This window comes from Rhinoraja longicauda, chromosome 21 (genome assembly GCF_053455715.1).
Source record: "Rhinoraja longicauda isolate Sanriku21f chromosome 21, sRhiLon1.1, whole genome shotgun sequence".
Lineage (NCBI taxonomy): Eukaryota > Metazoa > Chordata > Chondrichthyes > Rajiformes > Arhynchobatidae > Rhinoraja > Rhinoraja longicauda.
In genome coordinates, this window is record NC_135973.1 from 29,334,464 (window position 1) to 29,358,709 (window position 24,246).

Sequence of the window (24,246 nt, forward strand, 5' to 3'; positions counted from 1 at the left end):
TAACCTACGAACCTGCACGTGTAGGATAGTGCTAGTGTACGGGGTGATCGCTGGTCTGCACGGACTCGATGGGCCAAAGGGTCTGTTTCCCTGCTGCATTTCTCAACCAAACTAAACTAAACCTTTCACTCCCAGATTTCTGTGGTTCCATGAGACTATATTGCATACATTCTGGCAAAACCAGGTGCTGGAATGGCCATTAGGTTTTACACGATTTATATTTTGGTTCAAAATTTCTCTCTCAAAGATATATATGCAGATTTTTGTTGTTGTAATGGCGCACTTAAGATATTTTGCATCCCAAATTATTATCGATAAGGAAAGGAGCGTGAACTGGTGCAGTAAATGTCCAAATGTCTCATGTTTCTGTTACACTCATTGAGTACATTCAGCGATGGCACTGTCGGGGATCTGATTGTCCTCAGTTTAGCTGCTGCTCCTGTGTTTTCTCCTTTATCCTTTTTTTAGGCATTGACACATTTAGTTGGCACGGGTTGTCGGTGCTCAGATGCGGTGTGCTGCAGAGCAGGTTTGTTCCAGCTGGCCACACTGTCAGCTCCTGAACATGCTTCTGTTATCGCTCAGGGACGGAGGGAATAGTAAACATTGTGAGCGAAGATAGACACAAAATGCTGGAGTAACTCGGCGGGACAGACATCATCTCTGGAGAGAAGGAACGGGTGACGTTTCGGGTCGAGACGTAAGCACTGTCTACAATGCTGAGAAATATATCCTGCACTCTGTCTCTCCCCCTTTGCTCTATCTATTGTATTTGAGTTTGAATTGGACAATAGACAATAGGTGCAGGAGGAGGACATTCGGCCCTTCGAGCCAGCACCGCCATTCAATGTGATCATGGCTGATCATTCTCAATCAGTACCCCATTCCTGCCTTCTCCCCCATACCCCCTGACTCCGCTATCCTTAAGAGCTCTATCTAGGTTTGATTATAATTATGTATCTATCTAGCTCTATCTAGAATTGATTATAATTATGTATGGTGTAGAAAGGAATTGCAGATGCTGGTTTAAACTGAAGATAGACACAAAAAGATAGGCACAAAAAAACTCTGGGTCAGACAGTATCTCTGGAGAAAAGAAATAGTTTACGTTTCAGGACGAGAAAGGTCTCGATCTAAAACGTCACCTATTCCTTTTCTCCATAATTATCTGATCTGCCTGGACAGCACACGAAACAAAGCTTTTTACTGTACATGTAACAATAATAAAACCTAAACCTAATCCTAAATCAGTCTTCAAGTAGCTCTCGGTTTGACGTTATATTAAGAGGTACACCATCGTCTATATCTTTCTTTTCCCTTTCCCCTGACTAGTCTGAAGAAGGGACTCGACACGAAACATCACCCATTCCTTCTCTCCATAGATGCTGCCTGTTCTGCTGAGTTACTCCAGCTTTTTGTGTCTATCTTCATACTCCCAGTGGCAGGTTCCACACATTCGTGCAGCGTAGGTTTACTAGGTTAATTCCCGGAATGGCGGGACTGTCATACGCTGAAAGACTGGAGCGACTAGGCTTGTATACACTGGAATTTAGAAGGATGAGAGGGGATCTTATCAAAACGTATAAGATTACTAAGGGGTTGGACACGTTAGAGGCAGGAAACATGTTCCCAATGTTGGGGGAGTCCAGAACAAGGGGCCACAGTTTAAGAATAAGGGGTAGGCCATTTAGAATGGAGATGAGGAAAAACCTTTTCAGTCAGAGAGTTGTGAATCTGTGGAATTTTCTGCCTCAGAAGGCAGTGGAGGCCAATTCTCTGAATGCATTCAAGAGAGAGCTAGATAGAGCTCTTAAGGATAGTGGAATCAGGGGGTATGGGGAGAAGGCAGGAATGGGGTACTGATTGAGAATGATCAGCCATGATCACATTGAATGGTGGTGCTGGCTCGAAGGGCCGAATGGCCTACTCTGTTTGTAGAGGACTAACGTTGGAACACAGAGGCTGCATCTTACAGGCTTTGGAAAGCCACTAAATTAACATTGTTATTGCCCGTGGCAAATATCACATTAGTTATGGATCTGCCCCTCACCCACTTTGTTCAAACAAAAAGAGCTTAACCTCCGGAAACCAACAATAAGGCAGAAAAACCTTGGAGCCCCTCAACCAGAAATAATCTCGTCTTTTACTGTCACTTGGGATCGCCGTTCTCTATACTCAGCCCAAAGCCATCAGACTGAACTCTCTGCTCTGATGGAATGGGGGGGGGGGGGGGGGACTAGAGTAATGGAGATGTTGGCTTGCTGCTCTTCAAACCCAGATCACAGCTTGGACAACTAATATGCATGTTGGAAGATACTGCCTCGTGAAAAGCCCTGGGTAAAGGAGAAACACAACTGGGAAAGCCAAAAAGAAACAAGATACAAGGCTGGCTATTGTATCAATGGAATAGTGACATCAAATGAGAGTTAGATTTAACTCTTAGAGCTAAAGGAATCAAGGGATATGGGGAAAAGCAGGAACGGGGTACTGATTTTAGATGATCAGCCATGATCATATTGAATGGTGGGGTGCTGGCTCGGGGGGGCAAATGGCCTACTCCTGCACCTATTTTTCTATGTTTCTAAATGGAGGAGAGACATGCCCCGAACATTAATTTGATCGCAGATCTGATGACCAAGCTCTTACCTTTTTTGTTGGAAAGAACTGCAGATGCTGGTTTAAACCAAAGATAGGCACAAAATGCTGGAGTAACTCAGCGGGACAGGCAGCATCACTGGAGAAAAGGAATGGGTGACGTTTCGGGTCGAGACCCTTCTTCAGACTGGTTAGGGTCTAATTCAGACTAGCTTTTTTGCTCTTGTAAAACCACATCAAATGTAAGAGGACAATCCATGAAGAACCTCAACATGTTTATGAATAAAAGGGAGATGGTGGACAACGTCAAAATGTGGATGTTGAAAGGAAATATATTCTCACATATAGGCTATTGTAGAAACCCTGGAAAGAGGGTGTAGAATTTCATGTTAAATTAACTCGCCTTCAAAAGTGTGAAAATATCCAGTGGTATGGACTTCAAATTGTGGAAAATATTTTGTGGATTACAATATTAGTTTAGAGATACAGCTGGCAAACAGGCCCTTCGGCCCACCAAGTCTACCCCACCATGATCTCCAGCACACTAGTTCTATCCAACACACTAGAGGCAATTTACAGAAGTCAATTAAGTAACAAACCTGCACGTTTTTGGGATGTGGGAGGAAACTGGAGCACAAAACCCCACAGGAAGAACATGCAAACTCCACACAGACAGCATCCACGGTCAGGATCAAACTCGGGTCTCTGGCTCTGTAAGGCAGCAGCTCTACCGCTGCGCCACTGTGCCGCATTGCTGCCACCGTTCTACACCTAGCGTGGGTGGGTGGTCTATGGGCAGCATGGGCTCGGAGGGATGAAGGGCCTGGTCCCATGCCATATCTTTCCATCAATTCAATTAATTCAATCAATAGACAATAGACAATAGACAATAGTTGCAGGAGGAGGCCATTCGGCCCTTTGAGCCAGCACCGCCATTCAATGGCATCAAATGGATTCAATCCCACAATTTAGAGTTTTCTAAACTTTCAGCAGGTCATTTTGTGGAAAGAGAAACAGCATTAACATGCCAGATCAAAGTTGTGACATATACTGGGATACAGAGGAAATATTTTATTCACACAGGCTTCTGTGGGCCTCTGATGCTCGGCCTTGAAGCTCTCTATACTATCCCGAATACATCTTCTGCTCTTTGACAAATTATCGGCCAGACATTCCAATGACACATAGGAATATCCATCCAATAGATCTTTGGGGAATTTAGACTTTAGACTTTAAACGTTAGAGATACAGCGCAGAATCAGGGCCTTTGGCCCACCGTGTCCGTGCCGACAACCGATTACCCCGTTCACCAGCACTATCCTACAAACTAGGAACAATTTACAATTTTACCGAAGCCAATTAACCTACAAACCTGTATGTCTTTGGAGTGTGGGAGGAAACCAGGGCACCCGGAGAAAACCCACACAGTCACAGGGAGAACATACAAATTTCACACAGACAACTTCGGTAATTGTCTTCGGTATAATTGTAAATTGTCCCTGGTGTGTAGGATAATGTTAGTGCAGGGGGTGAACGCTGGTCAGCATTGACTTGGTGGGCCGAATGGTCTGTTTCCCCACTGCATCTCTAAAGTAAAGTTTAAATCAAGAAATTGAGGGTCATGGGGAAAGAGCAAAGAAGCAGAGTTGGGGCTGGCTTGGATCAGCCATGATCAGACTGAAGGGTGGGAAGGCTTTAGGACCCTGGTGGGCTATTTCTGCTCCTATTTTTTTTCTTCTGATGTTCTGCAGTGCCATACTTGGTCCAGACTCACTCACCCTGTTCTCTGGCCTCAGAAAGTGCAGATTCAGCTCCTCTGGTGTCCAGGCTCTGACTGCCGAGCTGCCAGCTCTCATTAGGGCACACGCCAGTTGACAGAAACGCACTGACGACTTGTTACTTTTGACCAGTAGCGTGTGACCTGCAGCCTGCTCTAATCGGTAAAGCTCCCTGACCAAACGACAATCAAACCAGGGACTGAGCCCAGAATACTGTCGCCTTAGAGTTTGTGGTCTTAAAGGGGCAGGCCAAATCAAGGAGGGTGATAACGGGTGGTGTGACAGTATTGAGCATCTGATGCGCCATAATCTGCATTAGTCATTAGTCGTGAGTTTATTGTCACGTGTGCCAAGCCACAGTGAAAAGCTTTTGTTGCGTGCTAACTAGTCAGTGGAACGACGAGAAATGATTACAATCGAGCCATCTACAGTGTACAGATACGTGACAAAGGGAATATCGCGAATACCATTTAGTGCAAGATAAAGCCAGTAAAGTCCGATCAAAGATAGTCCAAGGGTCTCCAGTGAGGTAGATAGTAGTTCAGGACTGCTCTCTAGTTGGTGGTAGGAAGGTTCAGTTCCCTGATGGTTCAGTTCCCTGGGAAGAAGCTGCCCCTGAATCTGGAGGTGTGCGTTTTCACACTTCTATACCTTTTGCCCGATGGGAGAGGGGAGAAGAGGGTGTGGCCAGGATGCGACTTGTCCTTGATTATGCTGCTGGCCTTGCCGAGGCAGCTGCAAAGCTACAGACCGAGAGCAGTGAGGCAGGAGTGATCAAGTTTAATTTTTGGCTGGCATGTACACATTTGGGGTAAATGGCCTCCCTCTGTGTCATAAACCTTTGTAACTCCGTGACGATCCTTCTAAACCCATCAGATGAATGCTACTAAAGGTCGTATTTGACCTATATTCCCTGGGGTTTAGAAGAATGTGAGGTTGCCTTATTCAGACATCTTAGCTTTCATACTGTGGTGCTGCGCAGCAACCATGAGGCTGCGCCGATCCCCCGGCATCAGGCCTGGCTCACCCGCCGCAGCGCCGGGCAGCCCGTCCTCAAGAGGGAAGCCGCTGAGCCCGGCCCCTGCTCGTCCACGAGGCCCAGACAACCGGAGAGGAAGGAGGCGGGAGTTAAGATGGCGGCGGTAGAGGAAGACGCAAAGAAAAAGGTCTGAAAAGAGGAACCGGGGTCTTAACTTCCCCCAACCCCCCCTTCAAGGTTGGCTTTGGGAAACACTCCCGGGGCACAAAGACTGAACGTTGGCCGGGTGTGGAGAGGGACGATGGTTCACTGGCTGATGGGAGCATCCAGACCAAAGAGACAGCTGGAGCGGGCTGGAGGAGTCTGTGTACCACGTGTATATGGAGTGTGTGAGTCTGTGTACCACGTGTACATGGAGTGTGAGAGTCTGTGTACCACGTGTATATGGAGTGTGAGAGTCTGTGTACCACGTGTATATGGAGTGCGTCAGTCAGTGTACCACGTGTACATGGAGTGCGTCAGTCTGTGTACCACGTGTACATGGAGTGCATCAGTCTGTGTACCACGTGTACATGGAGTGTGTGAGGTTGCAGCACCTGTTCCAATATCTAAAGGGGCTGCTCCTTGCCTTCTGGCTGTACTTCTCACCCACCATCCTCATCTTTGGACACCCTGTGCGTAGGGGACAGGATAGGGCCGAAGATGGCCTGGTTGGGTTGCTCCTGGGCCTGGCTCACGAAGCCAGGCGGAAGAGGGCTCTGCCCGAGCCGGCTGCCTGCCCCTTTTCCGGGGTTACGTCCGCGCCCGGGTGGTGTTGGAGAGGGACTGCGCGCTGTCCACGGGCACCCTGGGGGATTTCCGGGACCGTTGGGCACCGCGGGGGATTGGATGTATCCTGGACGGGGATTGTAATATAATTGTATATTAGTTTCATTTGGTATATTTGTTTGTATTGTATTCTGGTGGTGGGTTATGTTTTGTTTTATTGCATTGTAAATATAGTTTTAAAATAATTGAATACATTTTTTGATTTAAAAAAAGAGACAGCTGGAGGCCCTGCAGCAGCCTGGGGCTCGATTACATCAGTGCCCACTCCATGAGACGGAACGCACGGACCTGCGGTGGCCTGTAGTAGCACAGAGCAGTGGAGCAGCAGTGGAGGACACCCACAACTTCACTTGGCCAGGCCAACCCTGCAACGTCGCCAGGTCAACGGTCCTTGATGGCCAGCTGTTCTTAAAGCAACTTGGACTTTGAGAATGGCGCTAAATCCTGACAACTCTTGTATATTGGCTCCGTGGACTATTTCTATACACTTTGTACTTAATCTAGGGTTGTACAGTAATATTTTACTGAACTCTAAGCAAAAAAACGAATTTCACTGTTCCATCGGTACATGTGACACTAAAAAACCTTTGAAATATTGAACCATTGATAGATTAAAGGGGAGGCTTGGCATGACATATGATGAAAGAATGGGTCGACTGGGCTTGTCTTCACTGGAATTTAGAAGGATGAGAGGGGATCTTACCGAAATATATAAAATTCTTAACGGATTGGACAGGCTGGATGCAGGAAAAATGTTCCCGATGTTGTGGGAGTCCAGAACCAGGGGTCACAGTTTATGAATAAGGGGTAGGCCATTTAGGACTGAGGTGAGGAAAAACCTCTTCACCCAGAGAGCTGTGAATCTGTGGAATTCTCTGCCACAGAAGGCAGTGGAGGCCAATTCACTGGATGTTTTCAAGAGAGAGTTAAATTTAGCTCTTTGTGCTAAAGGAATCAAGGGAGATGGGGAGAAAGCAGGAACGGGGTACTGATTTTAGATGATCAGCCATGATCATATTGAATGGCGGTGCTGGCTCGATGGGGGCCGAATGGCCTACTCCTGCACCTATTTTTCCATGCTTCCATGATAAATGTTGGGATGTTTTTACTAGTGGGAGAGTGACGAACAAGGGGAAATGGTTACAAACTAAAGGAGCAGCTATTTATAACTGTGGTGCATTGAATGTTTTTCTCTCCAAGAGTAGTATCCGGAATTCTCTGCCCGCGCAGTTACTGGGGGCGTGATCATTAATATATTTGAGGGGGAGATGAATAAGTATTTGAAACATCAAGGAATTTAGGGTTATGGGGACAGAGCATAGAAGCAGAGTTGAGGCCGACTTAGATCATCCGTGATCATAGTGAATGGCGTGCAGTCTTGATGCCTACTCCCGCTCCTATTTTAATGGTGTTCTGTCTGCATAGTACAGCTGGCAAAAGTCCTGCACATCTGCTTTAAACTTTTTCCCTCTCACTTTACAGCAATACATTCCAGTCTTTGACATTTCCACCTTGGGATAAAGGTTCTGACTGTCTACTATGCCTCCCCTACCTTCACATAGAAACATAGAAACATAAGAAAATAGGTGCAGGAGGAGGCGATTTGGTCCTTTGAGCCAGAACCGCATAGGAATAGGCCTTGAGCCCACAATATCTGTGCCGAACATGATGCCGTTAAACTAATCACCTCTGCCTGCACATGATCCATATCTCTCCATTACTTGCATATCCATGTGTCTATTCCAAAAGCCTTTTAACTGCCATTATCTTACCTGCCTCTACCATTACCCCAGCCAGTGCATTCCAGGCACCCACCACTCTCTGTGTAAAAAACATACCCCGCACATCTCCTTTAAACTTTGCTCCTCTCACTTTAAAGTTAAGCCCAGTAGTCTTTGGCTTTTCCACCCTGGGAAGAAGGTTTTGACTGTCTTCCCTTTCTTTGCCTCTCATAACCTCTATCAGCCTCTGATGTTGCTGAGAAAGCTATCCAAGTGTATCCAACCTCTCCTCGTAGCTAATACTCTCTAATCCAGGCAGCATTTTGGTGAATGTCTTCTGAACCCTCACTCAAGGCTCCACAAGCCTTCCTGTAATGAGGCGATCACAGCTGCACGCAATACTTGTGCGGCACAGTGGCGCAGTGGTCGAGTTGCTGCCTTATAGCACTTGCAGCGCCGGAGACCCTGGTTCGATCCCGACTACGGGTGCTGTCTGTACGGAGTTTGTACGTTCTCCAGTGACCGTGTGGGTTTTCTCCGAGATCTTCGGTTTCCACCCACACTCCAAAGACCTACATATTTGTAGGTTCATTGGCTTGGTGTTTGTCTAAAATTGTCCTGTGCGTGTGCAGGATAGTTAATGTGGTGGGATCACTGGTCGGCGCGAACTCGGTGGGCCCAAGGGTCTGTTTCCACCCTGTATCTCTAAACTAAACTAAACTAAATGTAGCCTAACCAATGCCCTGTAAAATTGCAACATGACTTCCTGACTCTTATACTCAATGTCCTGATTGATGAAGGCAAGCTTAGCATATGCCTTCTTTATCACACTCTCTACTTGTGTTGCCACTTTCAGGGAGCTATGTTGTCTTGGACCCCACGATCCCTCTGTACAACAATGCTGTTAAATGGTCCAGTCATTAACTGTACACTATTGTTATGAAGGCACTTTTTTTTACACTGAATCTTTTGCAACCTCAAGTCACTGCGAGACATTTGGGGATACTTTTTAAGTCCTAGATTTCATAGAGCGATACAGTGAGGAAACAGGCCCTTCTGCCCAACTTGTCTACACCAGCCAACATGTCCCAGCTACACTAGTCCCACCTGCCTGCGTTTGGTCCATATCCCTCCAAACTTGTCCTATCCATGTACCTGTCTCACTGTTTCTTAAACATTGGGATAATCCCAGCCTCAACTACCTCCTCTGGCAGCTTGTTCCATACACCCACCACCCTTTGTTTGAAAAGGTTACCCCTCAGATTCCTATTAAATCTTTTCCCCTTCACCTTGAAACGATGTCCTCTGTTCCTCGATTCCCCCACTCTGGGCAAGAGATTCTGTGCACCTACCCGATCTGTTCCTCTCATGATCTTATGCACCTCTATAAGATCACGCCTCATCCTCCTGCGCTCCAAGGAATAGAGTCCCAGCCTCCTCAACATCTGCCTATAGCTCAGACTCTCTAGTCCTGGCAATATCCTTGTAAATCTTCCCTGAACCCTTTCAAGCTTGACAATGTCTTTCCTACAACATGGTGCCCAGAACTGAATACAATACTCTAAATATGGTCTCATCAACGTCTTATACAACTGCAACATGACCTCCCAACTTCTTTGCAGTACTCAACCTCTATATAAGTGTAATAATTATTAGAAGAAACTAAGAAGTCAGTTTTGTCATGGAAAGCTCTCGCAGGCAGTAGCGGCATCATGAAACCTGGGATTTCTGGTGGCGTGACCCATAACGTTATGTGGAAATGTAAGTAACCATCCAGTGTTAGACCAACACAAATGTCTACTCCAGATTTTGCGAACACTTGAAATGGACATAGATGACTTTTAATCAGCTCAAGGCTATTATTTGTGCACATACCATTTAAGGTTCCATTGCAGGGAATGATAAAGGAGATCGTTAATGAGGAGAAGCTCACTTGAAATAACTACAGTGTTAAAGAAAATTAAGTGACTATAGTTTTAATTTTGATATAAAGTGGCAGAAATAGTCTTCCTTAGAAAAATGGTACTTTTACTTATTTACATTTTTACATCGGATTTTCTGGCACAATTGACAACCTATTTACATCAAATGCTGTTGCAGTAAACACTTTGAACATTCTAAATCCATTCCAATTGTAATTTCTACACATCTACAATGAAAATAAAACACATATTACAGTTTTAAAGACAACCTTGGCAAATATTACAGTTAGAGTTCATATAAAGATCAAAACAAATGTAAATACAGACTTTGATAGCGGATATGTTTGAAATCTATACTGTCACAAAGTAATAATTAGTATTTTCTCATCTAATGGAATAGGCAGGAATCAAATTACTTTAGTACCAATAATTAATTATTGTTTAGTGAATGTTTAGTGAGGCAAAATGTGTGTCCAATGCTTTTAGGTCCAAGTTGCACATGAATGTAAATTGGATAAGCATGACATATATTTTATGGTCAAGGCAAACATGCACACAGCCAAAGAACATCTCAGACCCAAACATTTGGTTACCAGCTTGAATTCGCTCTGTCTACCAAAATATACATCTTATAATCATTTATGCTTAATCCTTGCCAAATATCTTGCTGAATTGTTTTTTGTGACTCCCCCACTAATGCTATCTGAAATCTGTCACTTTCACGGCTGTCACCCACATCAAACTTGCTTTATTTCCAGAAGATAATGTAAAATCTTTTCATTTCAAGAGAAATATTACGGAGGACAATTAGAACACAAAGTAGTTACAAATTAAGAAAGAAACCCACATGGGCATTAAAAAAAAAAGGTAATATGTTTCGGACTGTGTTGAGTTATAGCCTAATTTGTTTGATTTAGAAAATTAATTTTGCAAACCGGGAACTGAAATATTGCCAATCATCATTGTACCTGAATTAAACCTGCTGTGTGTGTGGCAGTGGAATTTCCACAATATCATGTTGCTCCTCTAACCAAAGAAATCGTGCTACGCTAAAGAAGGAAATAAGCCATGGGAAATAATAATAAAAGCAATTAATATTCGGTTAAATATCTATTGCAATCTACCACTGTGACTTGTCTAAAACAAAGATCCAGCATTAACGGGCATGGGGAGGGATGAGAAACTACTAATTGGCTCCAGTGGTGGAAATGTACGCTATCTCGTTACTCATAACTGCACTAATTACCAAAGTGTTGGCTTTGTTTAATCGGTTATGTAAATGATGGTCTATAATTTTACTAACTATTTTTCACATTCATTACTATAATACAATTATATAAAGATCAAGCTTATTGAAATTTACAGCTGGAATATGAAATATAAAAAGTGTCTAGTTAATGGTAAAATAATCAAACTTTTGAAAGGCCTTTCGTTATCTTTGCTTGGTAATCAATTTACACATATTTTGGTAGCAGGCCAACTTTTCTTGAGTAATCTGGCAACTGTTCAAGATATTCTTCAGTAATGTAAGTTGTTCTACACTAGGTTATTTTATTACAAAAGAATATCATTAAAAATCAGAGTTTTTATAAAAACCAGCAGTTTCAAAAGGAAAATGAATGATTCCATCATCATTAGTTTAAGAGACTGAGGCTAAGATAGCTCCTATGGTGAAATGATATTAAGTAAAGAAGTACAAACTATTTTACTATGTTATTACAAGTTGGAATTAGTTTCTTGGGAATGTCAAAAAAAATTGTGATCATAAAATGAGACTATTCCTTATGTAACAAGTCAAAAGTGACACAACTCCCGAACAATTGGAAGTATTCTTTGCATGCACAAGGCATTATTAAATGATACTCTATGTATGCCTGCAGTCTGCATATTAAAAAGATCGACACGTTGCAAGTTTCAGTAGCGGGTCAGTTTGCCAGAAAGGTTGCCATGTTGGGATAGAGGAGGTGTTTGACTTTTAATGAAGCTTACTATTTTGTCTCTCAACAGAATTTGTATTATTGCTTGAAATTATATTGAAATGAGTGTGAAGCAGTATTGCGTTAAAAAGCATGGAAATGTATTCTCTCCCCTTCCTTTCAACAACCGTCTCACAGATCTGGTTAAAGAAAAAACATAATAGGAATGTACTAGAATTAAATTTAAATCGTTAATAGAGCTTTGAAATTCTATCATAGCATTACTGAATGAACGTTTAGTGTAAACACGTGATCTGTTTTCTAGAGGAAGACTTTGCATTCACCGAATAATGAATTTCTCAACAGTAACCATTCAATGTGTCCATTCCACTAAATATCAGTGACTTCAATTAATGACCATTAAAACGAAATTGCAAGGTTGGAACTAATATTGCTAAAACCTTTATGTCACTGAGATTGCTGCATTCCCACTAGCATTTCTAAGAATTGTAGAATATCATTTAATTGTTTTTTCTGACTTAATTTTTTTGATATGTCAGCTTCAAGAAATGTTAATGTTATTTTCAGTGAGTTCATTTTGCTCCTAAGACGTCCACATTTAGCACATTTAGCTACTATTACCGAGGTTTGCTGACAGATTGGAAATTAATTCCCTGATATCCTGAAGTAAAACAACATTTGTATCAAGGGCAAAGTTAATCAATTGCACTGTCGTGTTCTTGCATTTATCACAAGTTTAAACAGCATATTGCGCTGTATTTCCGATTATCATTTTAACGGGGCGTTCCTTTGATAAAATTTGATACAAACCTCAGAGTAAAATGTGGCCTTTTTGGGATGTAATAGGGGGCAGCTTTCTGAAATGCCGTTTTTGCTGGAAACATCTTTGTTTATGTTATGTCATTTGCATGATATTGTGAAGAAGATAAAACAAAACACAAGTATATTTAAGCCTTAAATGGATATATTCAGTGGCCAAATGGGGTTTTTTTGTTGTTAATTTAAGCATACCACTGATAAAAAGGTCATAAGTTCCAGCCATTTCAACATACAAAATGCCCAGAGTGTGCTGGTAGTTATGGAAGATTTTATTCAAAGCTGTGGGCATATTGTACTTATCAAGCAGCAAAATTCAGCACTGGTAGAAATCTAGAGTTAACTGAAGATACTTATGTATACTATTTTTTTCAAATAATTATATGTTCTTTTCTATAATGGTGACATTCTAATGTTTGTTGCCCAGAGAGGCAAATGCTATACCCCTGTTTCCATATTCAAATTAATCAGTTCAAGTGTACATGGTAAATATACAATACAATGCGAGTATACTGCAAAGAGATGGACTATCAGATTCGTTCACGATTCATGTTTGGATGTCTATCAAATCTGGGGAGAGTTAAAGATTTCGGTTGAAGTGAATCCCCAAGCTAACAGCATATAAATTACATTTTGCAACTACCAGGATTTATTAAAATCTATAATGTTCAGAAGTGCAAAATCCCTGAACTTTCATGCCATGCATTTTATTAGCAAATTTCTGTTGCTCCCCTGCGGTTAATCTTTCCATGTCTTTGTTGGACTGCTGGTCCATGACTTCTTCAAGTGAACAAACTTGAACAAAGGATGGAACAAATTACTGGATGGAACAATAGAAAAACAAGGCTCAAAATATTACGGCTGTCGCACTGTTACTCAATGTGATGACTCTTGTGGTGTTGTAGGAATATGAGCCTTAACATTGGCTTCTTCATGGTGCTGTGTCTGACTGATGCTCGTGAGGCCGTGTTCCCGAGGGTGGGTTTGCACACTTGCAAAGGTTGGCTGTACAAGATGACCTATGCACTCAGGACTTTAATTATTTTCTAAAGAAAAAAGATTATGACTCTACTAGAGGACCCATTTGATCTCAGTATTTCTAAAGGATGCCATTAGCTGCTTTAGCTCAGGGTTTCACTTTGGGAAACAGTTGAATTTAAAGATTTCAGCAATTACAGATCTGGAGTACATATAATAGCATAGTTGCCAACTCCCTACATTTACACAGTAATATTGAGCTTGTCATCTATTTCTTGCTTATTTTACAGAACCAATATTCTCCTAAGATTCAAAGGACTGCCTAGTGTGGTCTCATAAATTAATGCGCCGTCAAAGGGAGGCAATAATTCCACTAGGTCATTTTATGCAGTCTTCATTTGCAGCAAAGCTAACCAGTTGGTATGATCATCAACATGTATCTCTTTTCTGTTGCTCCTTTGCCATCAGATAGTAGGAAAGGCCAGTCAGCCCTATCTATCAGAAAATAGGAGAAAGAAGACAATGTTAGCAACGACTATCTGGCAAAGTTGCCCCTTAATGTCTCCTAAGTTCCTACTTCAATATGTTGGCAACTATGTACATCATTAGTGACAACGAATGAATAGCATTAACGTAGAATTAGACAAACAAATGATGAGTCAAACATCTGATTCAATACTAGGCATTTTTTTGTAGACACGTCTATTGCTGGAAGAATTCAAAACCCTGGGAGCACAGTAAATACTATTCTTGCTTGATACATAAGGCATAATATGTTCTGATATGTACACATCATTAGGAACTCGTTCATCTCTGGAGCAGTATGATGTTGTCGACTTAACAGATGATCTAAAGTGATTATCGTAGCGTGCCTTTGATGCAGCCGACTGTTTATATATGTCAGAAGAACTTCGTCCATGGACCAGATGCTGATCTTCGCGAAAGGACTGCCAGAATGGATTGTCAGAGACGTGGTCTGGATACAATGACTTACTCCGCTTGCTTTCTTCCAGATTGTGGTCAAAAACAGAAACCTTCGTGCTAAAGAACTTCTCTGGTTTAATATTGAACACATGTGCATAAGGGTCATCCTGAAATCTGTCCTTTTCTTTCAGGCTCACACTGCGGGCAGGTCTTCCCAGATCCACTTCCTTAGGCTTCTCAAGGATATTGTCAAAGGAGTGCTGCCTGCTAATCCTCAGCCTGTTCACCCTCTGCATGTTCGAGACATCGGAAGGCGCCCAGTGACGGGCAAAGGATTCTTCAGACAACATGGGGCTTACCGGCTCTTGTAACATGTGATCTTCACTGATGTCATACAAGTTTGCAGTGTGTACACAGGCGTCGCACCTGTTGTACGGAGACCTAACCGAATAGTGTGTGGTATAGTTAGGCAGCTTGGAAAGACAGCTTCTGCAGTGTGCAGTGGGCTGCTTGTACCTGTCACCATACTCTACTGGGGAGATATTTTTCTCCTTCAAGCTGTAGTGCTTATTGTACAGGCTGTATTTGTTCTCAGCATTGATAAGACTGTCCTCATTATGCTGAGGAGTCCTATTCAGGTGCAGGACCGCTTCCTGTTTCTTGTAGTTTTCGTTCTGATCGTGGTACACTGGAGGGTAGTCCAAGTCCTCAGGAATTGCCACATCTTCGCGGTAATGATGGGTGTCTGAGTGGTAATTGGACTCCCTGTCAGAATCAATGGTGTAGACTTTCTCACGATGGTGTTGATGCCCTTCTTTAGCTTTAAGGTAGGAGAGTTCTATCTCACTGCAGTCTCGAGGATATTTGGCCATCATAGATTTCTTTTTGAAGGTTTCCTTATGCTTGTGGTGTTTGTGGTTGTTAGCAGGGTCCTTGTGGGAGGCAGTACGGCTGGAGCAGTCAGACATGTCCGAATGCCCCACTTCCTCCGGTAGGTACCTCTGGTTTTTCACAGGTTGCTTGGGCTCCACATTGACACTTTCTACCACTGATTCCTGATTCTGCCGCAAGGTGTCAACAGACTTTTTCCATAACTGCCTAGGCCTGGAGTTGAGTTTTGGAGTCTCTGAGCTTACTGTAACCTCAACGGTATTTGGATTTGCATCATTTAGAGTCAACGGATGCTGCCCTTGGAGGATATAATTATTGCGGTTGTCTTTCTGACGGGTTACGTTGAAGGTTAACATTTCACTGGTGTTGTCATTGAGGCCCACGTCCTTGGGTTGGTAGGGCCTATTGTCAGAATACAGGAAATTCCCCTTTTGATCAACCACATCCAGTATTAATGATCCTCTCTGAATGAAATTGGAAGTTATTTTTGGCGAGTTTGCTCTTGAAGCATTAAGGTTTGACATATTGGCCATTGGTTTTGCTGTATTAAACAGCCTCAGTATATTTGTTTGCGGACTGTTTAAATCCAGGTTGGGAGACTTCTTCTTTTCCTCGTTGGGCACACCATGTATGCAGCTCCATATTCCCTGTAAAACAAAAAGGCAGGGGAAACAAATTAGCAGAGTCTGCATGAAGGTCTTAAGCTAAATGTCCTCAGTGTTTCTGCAGTGTTTAACCGACAAGACTAAAGCCAAGGAATCTAACAACCGCTTTCACAGAGCTGAGAAACACATGATATTCTATCAAAATACATGAAAAAATACAACATTTCTACTTCCTCAGATGTTTGAGAAGATTCAGCGTGACAAGAAAAACTCTCAGCAAATTTCAAGAGGTCCAACTGGTCGGGTCACAGCCTGGTTCGGAAATTCAAATGCTCAAGAATGACGGAGGCGGCAGAGAGTGGTGGGCACTGCCAAACCTTCACGGGTAGTGACTCCCCACCATTGAAGAGATCTACAGGTAAAACTGCCTCAAGAAGGCAGGCAATATAAACAATGACCCACACCACCTTGGGTCATTGCTCTCTTCCCCCTGCCACTATTGGGAAGAAACTACAGAAGCTTGAGAACCATCAACTCCAGGTATAAGACTAGCATCTTCCCACCAATTTCAGGTTCTTGGACAATCCTGCATAACACAGACCACCACTGTTCCTCAGCACCAAACAACTGTGGACTTTGCACAACCGTTGTTGTTCATTGCACTTTGGATTTTGCATTGTCATGGTTGAGTTTATTTCAAATAATTTAATATTTACTGCACATTTATTTGTGTTGTTGCATCTAAAGTACCTGTAAAGCCACAGCAAGCAAGACTTTCATTGTTCCGGTTCGTATCCGGTGCAAATGACAAATAAACGCTCTTGAATCTTAACATGTCCACCATCTTACAATATTTTATACCTACAATCTGTAAATGATTATGCCTCACTCATTTATGCACATTGGAATCAGAATTAAAACATAGCTGCCTCCCCATTATCAGTCAATGCCTGAATAATAATACTTGGACATCAACATTTCCAATTTAAAATAATGCTCAAGATCACTTTTTCCTTTGAAATCTCACTTGGAAAGAGAATAATAATTCTTCAAAGTGAGTGATTTTCCACTAGAGGGAGCAGGGGAATGAGAGAATTCATAATGCGGAAACTAGGAAAACAGCATGGTGCTGCTATCTGCCTCCCGAGAGCTGAGGCTGGATGTTTCCCAATTCCAGATTCCAAGGATGTAACTGGGGCATTGACAGGTATCCTTCTTGGCACATATCTCTCAGAAGCCATTGGTATTATCCTTAATTGTTCCACTACAAGCGATGAAACGCATCCTCAAGCATCTTCTGAAGTATATATCAAGGCAGCTCCTTCCTTATGGGTGGGGTTGCGATCTGAGCAAACTGCCCCTATTGTGATTTTCTCTAATGTGAACCTCTTTTCCCATTGGATCCTATATTATAAATGGAAATGCATTCCTACAGAATATTTTTCCTTAAACCATTTTATTAGCGATGACAAAATGCCCCACCACCATTATTTAAGAGCAAAGGATAATGGGGAATGGACAAGGCTTATGTGGAAAAAACACCAAATGTCGTAGATTTTTATTTTGGTCAATCAATACCGTGGGGGCGTAAGATTTATGAATTAGACCGTCATGTCAATTGGGATGGTGGTCCCTCCTTTGTCCTGCCATCTCCAAGCCAAGGTCACGTGGACAGATGCTTTAAAGTAGTGTTGCCAGGTGGGGGTTTGTGAATTATTTGAGGGTGAAAGCCCGTAACATGGGGGCCACGTAAATTTCTCTTCCCCCCCTTCCCCCCCCCCCCCCAATCATCTTTGCGGTTAAAGGAACTGCCACTGCAATATTTGCTAGTCAAAGATATAAAAGCATCTGATGATTTTATTCATGGTTAAATTATAAGAGTAAGCTTGGAGAATCGATGAGTGTGAAATGAGGAAGACATGTGCCTTCCCTTGCTGCTGCCACTTTAATCATCCTGATTTGAGTGCGTCCTAATGTGCCGTCAGATCAAGCCATTTTGTCTTGATAATGTTATCATATAGGTATTGAGAGAAGTGATATCATCAGTCCAGTACTGGAAAAGGTGGCCCACTGTCGTTATTTAACAGCCATCGTCAGACTTGGGGGAACAAGCCTCATTGTATTGGGACAGGCGATATCATCATAAATTTGTTGGGAGAAGACGCTACCTCATGAAACGTTTATAGAGTCTGAGGAATTTGAGCAAGATCTTGTCCGTCATTTAGTTCATGGCACTAAGTCCAATTGATTTATTTCAACTATTAAAACTTGTCAGCTTTTAAGCTCTGTTGTAATTATTGACAAAACTTCAAACTTGAAGAATAAGATACTCAAATAACAAACTTTAAATGATTCTGAAATGGCAGTATCTTACTATTATGAAAAGGCAGGCAGGATAACAGGGTGCACAGATGGCATCATAAGCATTGGGAGATTTTGTGGCAGTCCATGACTTTCATCTGATGCCAGATCAGAGGTCACAGTCTCAAAATCATTCCGGGGTATTTGTAATTTTAATTTGTTTCATTTAATTTTGAAGGTGCTTGTTTTTTTTTTTAATGCCATTTGTAGCTGTCACGATAAATGTAGAGCTAATATGCTCCAAGCTGCTGATGCACAATGATATTCATATTGCAGATTAACAGATGTGTAATCACTACTATTTTGCAAGTGATAATCAACAGTTGGGTGAGATATAATTGACTCGGCATGAATTATAAAAATTACATGTGCAGTAAAATCCCTAGGCAGAGAGCACATTTGAAAGGTTTGACTTCCAGTCTGGTTTCCCATTACCATGCATATAACCATATAACAACTACAGCACGGAAACAGGCCCGTTCGGCCCTACCAGTCCACGCCGACCACTCTCCCTGACCTAGTCCCATCTACCTGCACTCAGACCATAACCCTCTAATCCCCTCTTATCCATATACCTATCCAATTTACTCTTAAATAATAAAATCGAGCCTGCCTCCACCACTTCCACCGGAAGCCCATTCCATACAGCCACCACCCTCTGAGTAAAGAAGTTACCCCTCATGTTACCCCTAAACTTTTGTCCCTCAATTCTGAAGCTATGTCCCCTTGTTGGAATCTTCCCCACTCTCAAAGGGAAAAGCCTACCCACGTCAACTCTGTCCGTCCCTCTCAAAATTTTAAAAACCTCTATCAAGTCCCCCCTCAACCTTCTACGCTCCAAAGAATAAAGACCCAACCTGCTCAACCTCTCTCTGTAGCTTAAGTGCTGAAACCCAGGCAACATTCTAGTAAATCTCCTCTGTACCCTCTCCATTTTGTCGACATCCTTCCTATAATAAGGAAGGCATATTCTTGCCTTTAATACCTAGTGGACCATGTATACTCACTATTGTCTAAATTTAACAAGTTCCAGTCCTGTACAACAAGTCAGCATAAAATATGCTAACTAACTAAGACCATCGAGTCTGCTCCACCATTCGATCATGGAAGATCTATTTTCCCCTCTCAGCGCCATTCTCCTGACCTCTCCCCGTAACCTGTGGCACCCTCATCAAGTACCTGTTAAACTCTGCTTCAAAAAATACCCAAATGACGGCCTGCACCACCATCTGTGGCAATGAATTCCACAGATTCACCACCCTCTGGCTAAAGAAATTCCTCCTCATCTCCATTTTAAAGGTACGTCCTTTTATTCTGAGGCCATGTCCTCTGGTCCTCGACTCTCCCACTAACATTATAATTGCAGCGTTAATCAGATCCACACAGAGCAGGAATCAGCCTAACCCAAAATGATGAGCACATTATATGTTGGAGCAGAGATTGGCATTATTAATATGAGCAGATTTGACAACCATCATTCATAATGGGTGAAATGCCCCATAGATTTAAGTAGCAAAAATTTAAGTTATGAAGAGCAATTGTCGGAGGTTAACTACTCAAGAAATGAAGAGGAATCTGGATGCAAACCTAACTTAAATTTACAAAATTATTAAAGAAGAAAACAAATCCAAGTAATTTGTTGAGCAAGATAAATTGTTCAAATAAACACGTTGCAAAATTAGGATTCTACAAACATGGTAGAGAGTTCGAGTAAACCTCTTCACCACGATCCCATAGCTCACATTTGTTGTGGGATTTTGAAAGGCTGATAAAGTGGGTAAAGACTGTAGATTTTAAATTAATTCATGGAAAGTTAATGATCTTCTTCTGTCACTAAAAGTTAATGGGTTCAAGTGGAGCAGTCGAATACATTCACGTGAACACTCATGGAGTATATCAAAGGCATAAGCGGTCTTGACCTGAAACGCCACCGATCTATGTTCTACAGAGATACTGCCTGACCCATTGAGCTACTCCAGCACTTTGTATCGTAATTGCAAATTGTTGTGGTCAGGGTGCATTTGTGTATACATCAATGGAGAACTGTGAGGCAATATTAATCTGCTGGATTGCCATTCTACAGTAAAAAAGAGTTAAGTCCATGGTGTTTTACTGTTGAATATAACTCTGGGCTTGGGATGCCCTCTGTCCTGAGATTATGAAAGGCGCAATATAAGTCAAAATATTTCTTCCTTTTCTCACTGCAGTACAGAGCAGCTTAAATTAGTTTTTGGAGAATCATAGACTTTAATATAAGCAGCCATTCTCATCCATCTTCCCTTTGATGAATGCTAATGAAACACAACTTCCTTGGAGAGGATTCAGCATAAAACCACACATAAATATCTGATATAATGGCCAGTTCACTTTTCGTAATAACTTTGCTGTCTAGTCTGTCAGAGTAAATTAAACTTAAGTGCACCAGAAGATCAATGGAGGCTTATGATCCTGCACCAGTAACATAACATCATTCACCATTATACTTTGCCAAAAGCAATAAAGATAATTGTCTTCCTTCTTCTATGAATCATTGACTCTGTCACCGCATTGTGAAGGGTAGAGATCTATCCTTGCTTACAATGCTAGATTCAATGCATTGACTTGCTAACTCCACGGTACATGCCAAAAGTGAACAAAAAACAAGATGTAAAATAAAATGAGTATAAATCCAAATGCCTGCAGTAGGCATTTTGTTTCCAGCATTACAGTCCACTATGCTACCCTATTATGTCCACCCAGATGTTTCATCAATGGCACAGATATTAGGTCTTCTTGATAACCTGTGAGGTTTCTGCTGATGTGTGTAATCTCATTGCGTGTGGCCAAGGCATGGATTTTGCAGTTGTTATTGACGGTGACACTGTCAGCAGTTGCCGCTTTTACAACTTCTGGAATTCCCACCCGCATATTTAAACACGGAAATCCTGAAAATGTGATCAACAATTACCCATCTTCCTCGTAGTATCCCCTGTTACGCACTTGTGAGCAGGAAAACAGCCAATGTTTCAGGCTGCTGGTGTCCCAGGGGATGTCTCACCCACTCTGTATCTTGTTCTTTGCTCTACTATAGACCAGGTGCAGTATTTGCTCTCGCTGGCAGTCTGTTTGTCCTTTGTCCTTTTTGTTTGTGTGTTGGTGGTGGGGTGTTTTGTTTTGGTTGTGTATGTGGGGGGGGGGGTGGGGGGGGAGTGGTGGTGAGGGTGGGGGGGTGGTGAGGGTGGGGGGGGTGGGTGGGTATGTGGGGGGGGGGGTGTGGGTGGGGGAAATCTTTCTTCTTTTTTTTTTTAGGTCTCTTCCGCGGGGCCTTCCATCGCCCGGCGCGGCTCAGCCGCGGGACTGAACAGCGCCCGGTGCGGCTCGGCCACGGGGCCTTCCATCGACCGGTGCGGCGCAGCCGCAGGACACCATTCTGCTTTAGTTAAACATTTTGTTCAAGATGGCCGCGCCGTTGTGTTTGGCTGCCTGCCACTGTATGTTTCTTTTTTTTTTTCCTAATCAGATGTGCAGCACTTTGGTCAACGTGGGTTGTTTTTAAATGTGCTATACAAATAAAATTGACTTGACTTGACTTGACAGTTTTGTTTATAAGGATGCACCACAGCTATACTCAGCAAGACCTGTTAAAGCACCTCTATAGAAGCTTCACATATCCTAAATGCAGAATATTAAAGACTTATCAGCTGCAAACTGCTTAATGCTTGCATCCCAGTAACGCATGCCTCATAATATTGATGATGAACAACATTGGTGTTTTAGTTTTACCATTTTAAGACCTGTGTCAAACTGTTCTCTATGTGGTTGCAAAAATGTTTACTGCGGTGTGCATTTGTGGAGATAGTCACCATGAGAAATCTGTACCTTTTTTCTTATGTTAAGTTACCCTCGTAATTTGGATGAATTTTCGTCCATTTTCCACTATTTTGTAGAAATATTGAAACAGATTCTCCTGTGAAATTAACCTTTAAAACACATGCCTTCTCTCTATCTAACTTTCCTAACATACTGCTGCTGTTTTAATTTCTGTTCCGATTGAATGTGCCGTGTAAATATAGGGTCCTGTCCTGCAGTGAAGTAATACTAAATGCTCAGTTAGATTTCCCCAGGGGCTGTCAGCAAAAGTTGTTTTTCCATGGGGCAAGATCTATCCTGCAGATGAGAATATTCAGCGGACAGAATAGTGCAAAGCAGATGCAGTCTCCAGCATCAGGCTTGCAAACCTTTAATAAACTGAGATCTGTTTAATTAAACTTCCATATCACAAGCGACCCTTCAAAGATTCATGAGGAGCTTATATCTTTATCTAGTCAGGGTGCTGGAGAGCTGGAAGCATGTGCGAGTGACAGATAAGTATCTCATTGATTTAGAGGAGGGGAAACCTAGTGAAGCGACCAAATTCAAAAAGACCTGAGGCCTTTGACGTTAAAAGGGAGGGCTGGGAAGAAGCATCCACTCAGCAGAAAAGGGTATATATTTCTGTAGCATCTTTCGTTAATTATGAAGAAGCTTGCCAGATTGGTGACCAGTTTTCCCAAATCCCTTTACGACCATTTAAAAAAACACAAAATGCTTGAGTAACACAGCAGATGAGACAGCATCTTTGGAGGACATTGTAAGGCAACATTTTGGAAAGGGTCCTGACTCAAAATATGTTTTTTTTGGTAAACCAGCCACTGCAGTCCCTTATATCTCCCATTAATGATCGTGTTGTGACTTCTACAATGCGTGTCCAATGGAGATCAGCAGGATGTTTTCCAGTTAAACACTGTGGCTGATATTCAGAATCACAGGTTCAGTCAAACTGAATGTTAAGTAAGGGTTTCAGCCGGTAGAAAAAATAGTCCATTAGTACCACTGCCCACGATGAATTTGCACCCCAAAGAAAGCATTTTATCGGGATGCATCACAGCTTGGTTTGGGAACAGCTCCCTCCAAAACAACAAGAAATTGCAGCGAATTGTGGACGTTGCCCAGACCATCACACAAACCAACCTCCCTTCCATTGACTCCATTTATACCTCACACTGCCTCGGCAAGGCCAGCAGCATATTCAAGGTCAAGTCACACCCTGGCCACTTCCTCTTCTCCCCTCTCCGATCGGGCAAAAGGTGTAGGTGTGAAATCGCACACCTCCAGATTCAGGGACTGTTACTTCCCAGCTGTTATCAGGCAACTGAACCATCCTACCACAACTGGAGAGCAGCCCTGAACTACTACCTACCTCAGAACCTTTGAACTATCTTCGATCTGACTTTACTGGCTTTACCGTGCACTAAACATTATTCCCTTATCATGTATTTGTACACTGTGAATGGTTCGGTTGTAACAATCTACTGCCTTTCTGCTGGCTGGTTAGCATACAACAAAGGGTTTTCACTTCACCTCGGTACACGTGACAATAATCTAAACTGAAACTAAACTGAACTGAACTGACATTATCATAACCTTTTGATGATCTTTTCTTCTTAGTTTTTTTCTTTGTACATTTAATGAAAGGGCTACTCAGTTTTCTTTTCATTCTGACAAAAGGCACCACTGGCTTTTCTTTGGAGGTGGATGATACAGGTGGTGGTGCACTGTGGGGTGAGGTCTGGATGGTGGAAATGCTCGACTACATGGTTCACAGACCTACTTTCATCTTAGATTGCCTTTAACCCTTTTTCAGTAGCGTGCTCTCCAACAGACCAACCAAGCTTAGCAATGATAATAATTAATGTTCTACCAAACAGTGAAATTGCTATCACTGAAGTGCTAGTCTCTGCTGCGCTAAATCACACCAAGTCCCTGCTTCTGTCACCCGTGTGCTTGATGCATAACACTGGCGCCCGATTAACCAACGCTTCAGTTCTAAAATATTCATCCTTGTCATCAAATTCCTCCCTGTCTGTGTGATTTCCTCCAGGCCAAAAATTCT

The 24,246-nt window shown here is 42.5% G+C and overlaps 1 protein-coding gene across 6 annotated transcripts in view; it reads right to left on the reverse strand.

Annotated features, from left to right (window-relative positions):
* Nucleotides 1–9,862: 9,862 nt before the first annotated feature.
* Nucleotides 9,863–24,246, reverse strand: part of grin2aa (glutamate receptor, ionotropic, N-methyl D-aspartate 2A, a) — a 264,323-nt gene continuing 249,939 nt past the window's right edge. For 4 of the 6 annotated variants that reach the window (XM_078418195.1, XM_078418194.1, XM_078418193.1 and 1 more), the window contains one exon: nucleotides 9,863–16,016. In XM_078418195.1, the coding sequence (XP_078274321.1) occupies nucleotides 14,214–16,016 (1,803 nt within the window). In that variant the 3' untranslated portion in view covers nucleotides 9,863–14,213. The remainder of the gene's footprint in view (nucleotides 16,017–24,246) is intronic. The other 2 variants (XM_078418198.1, XM_078418196.1) reach the window with 2 other exon arrangements.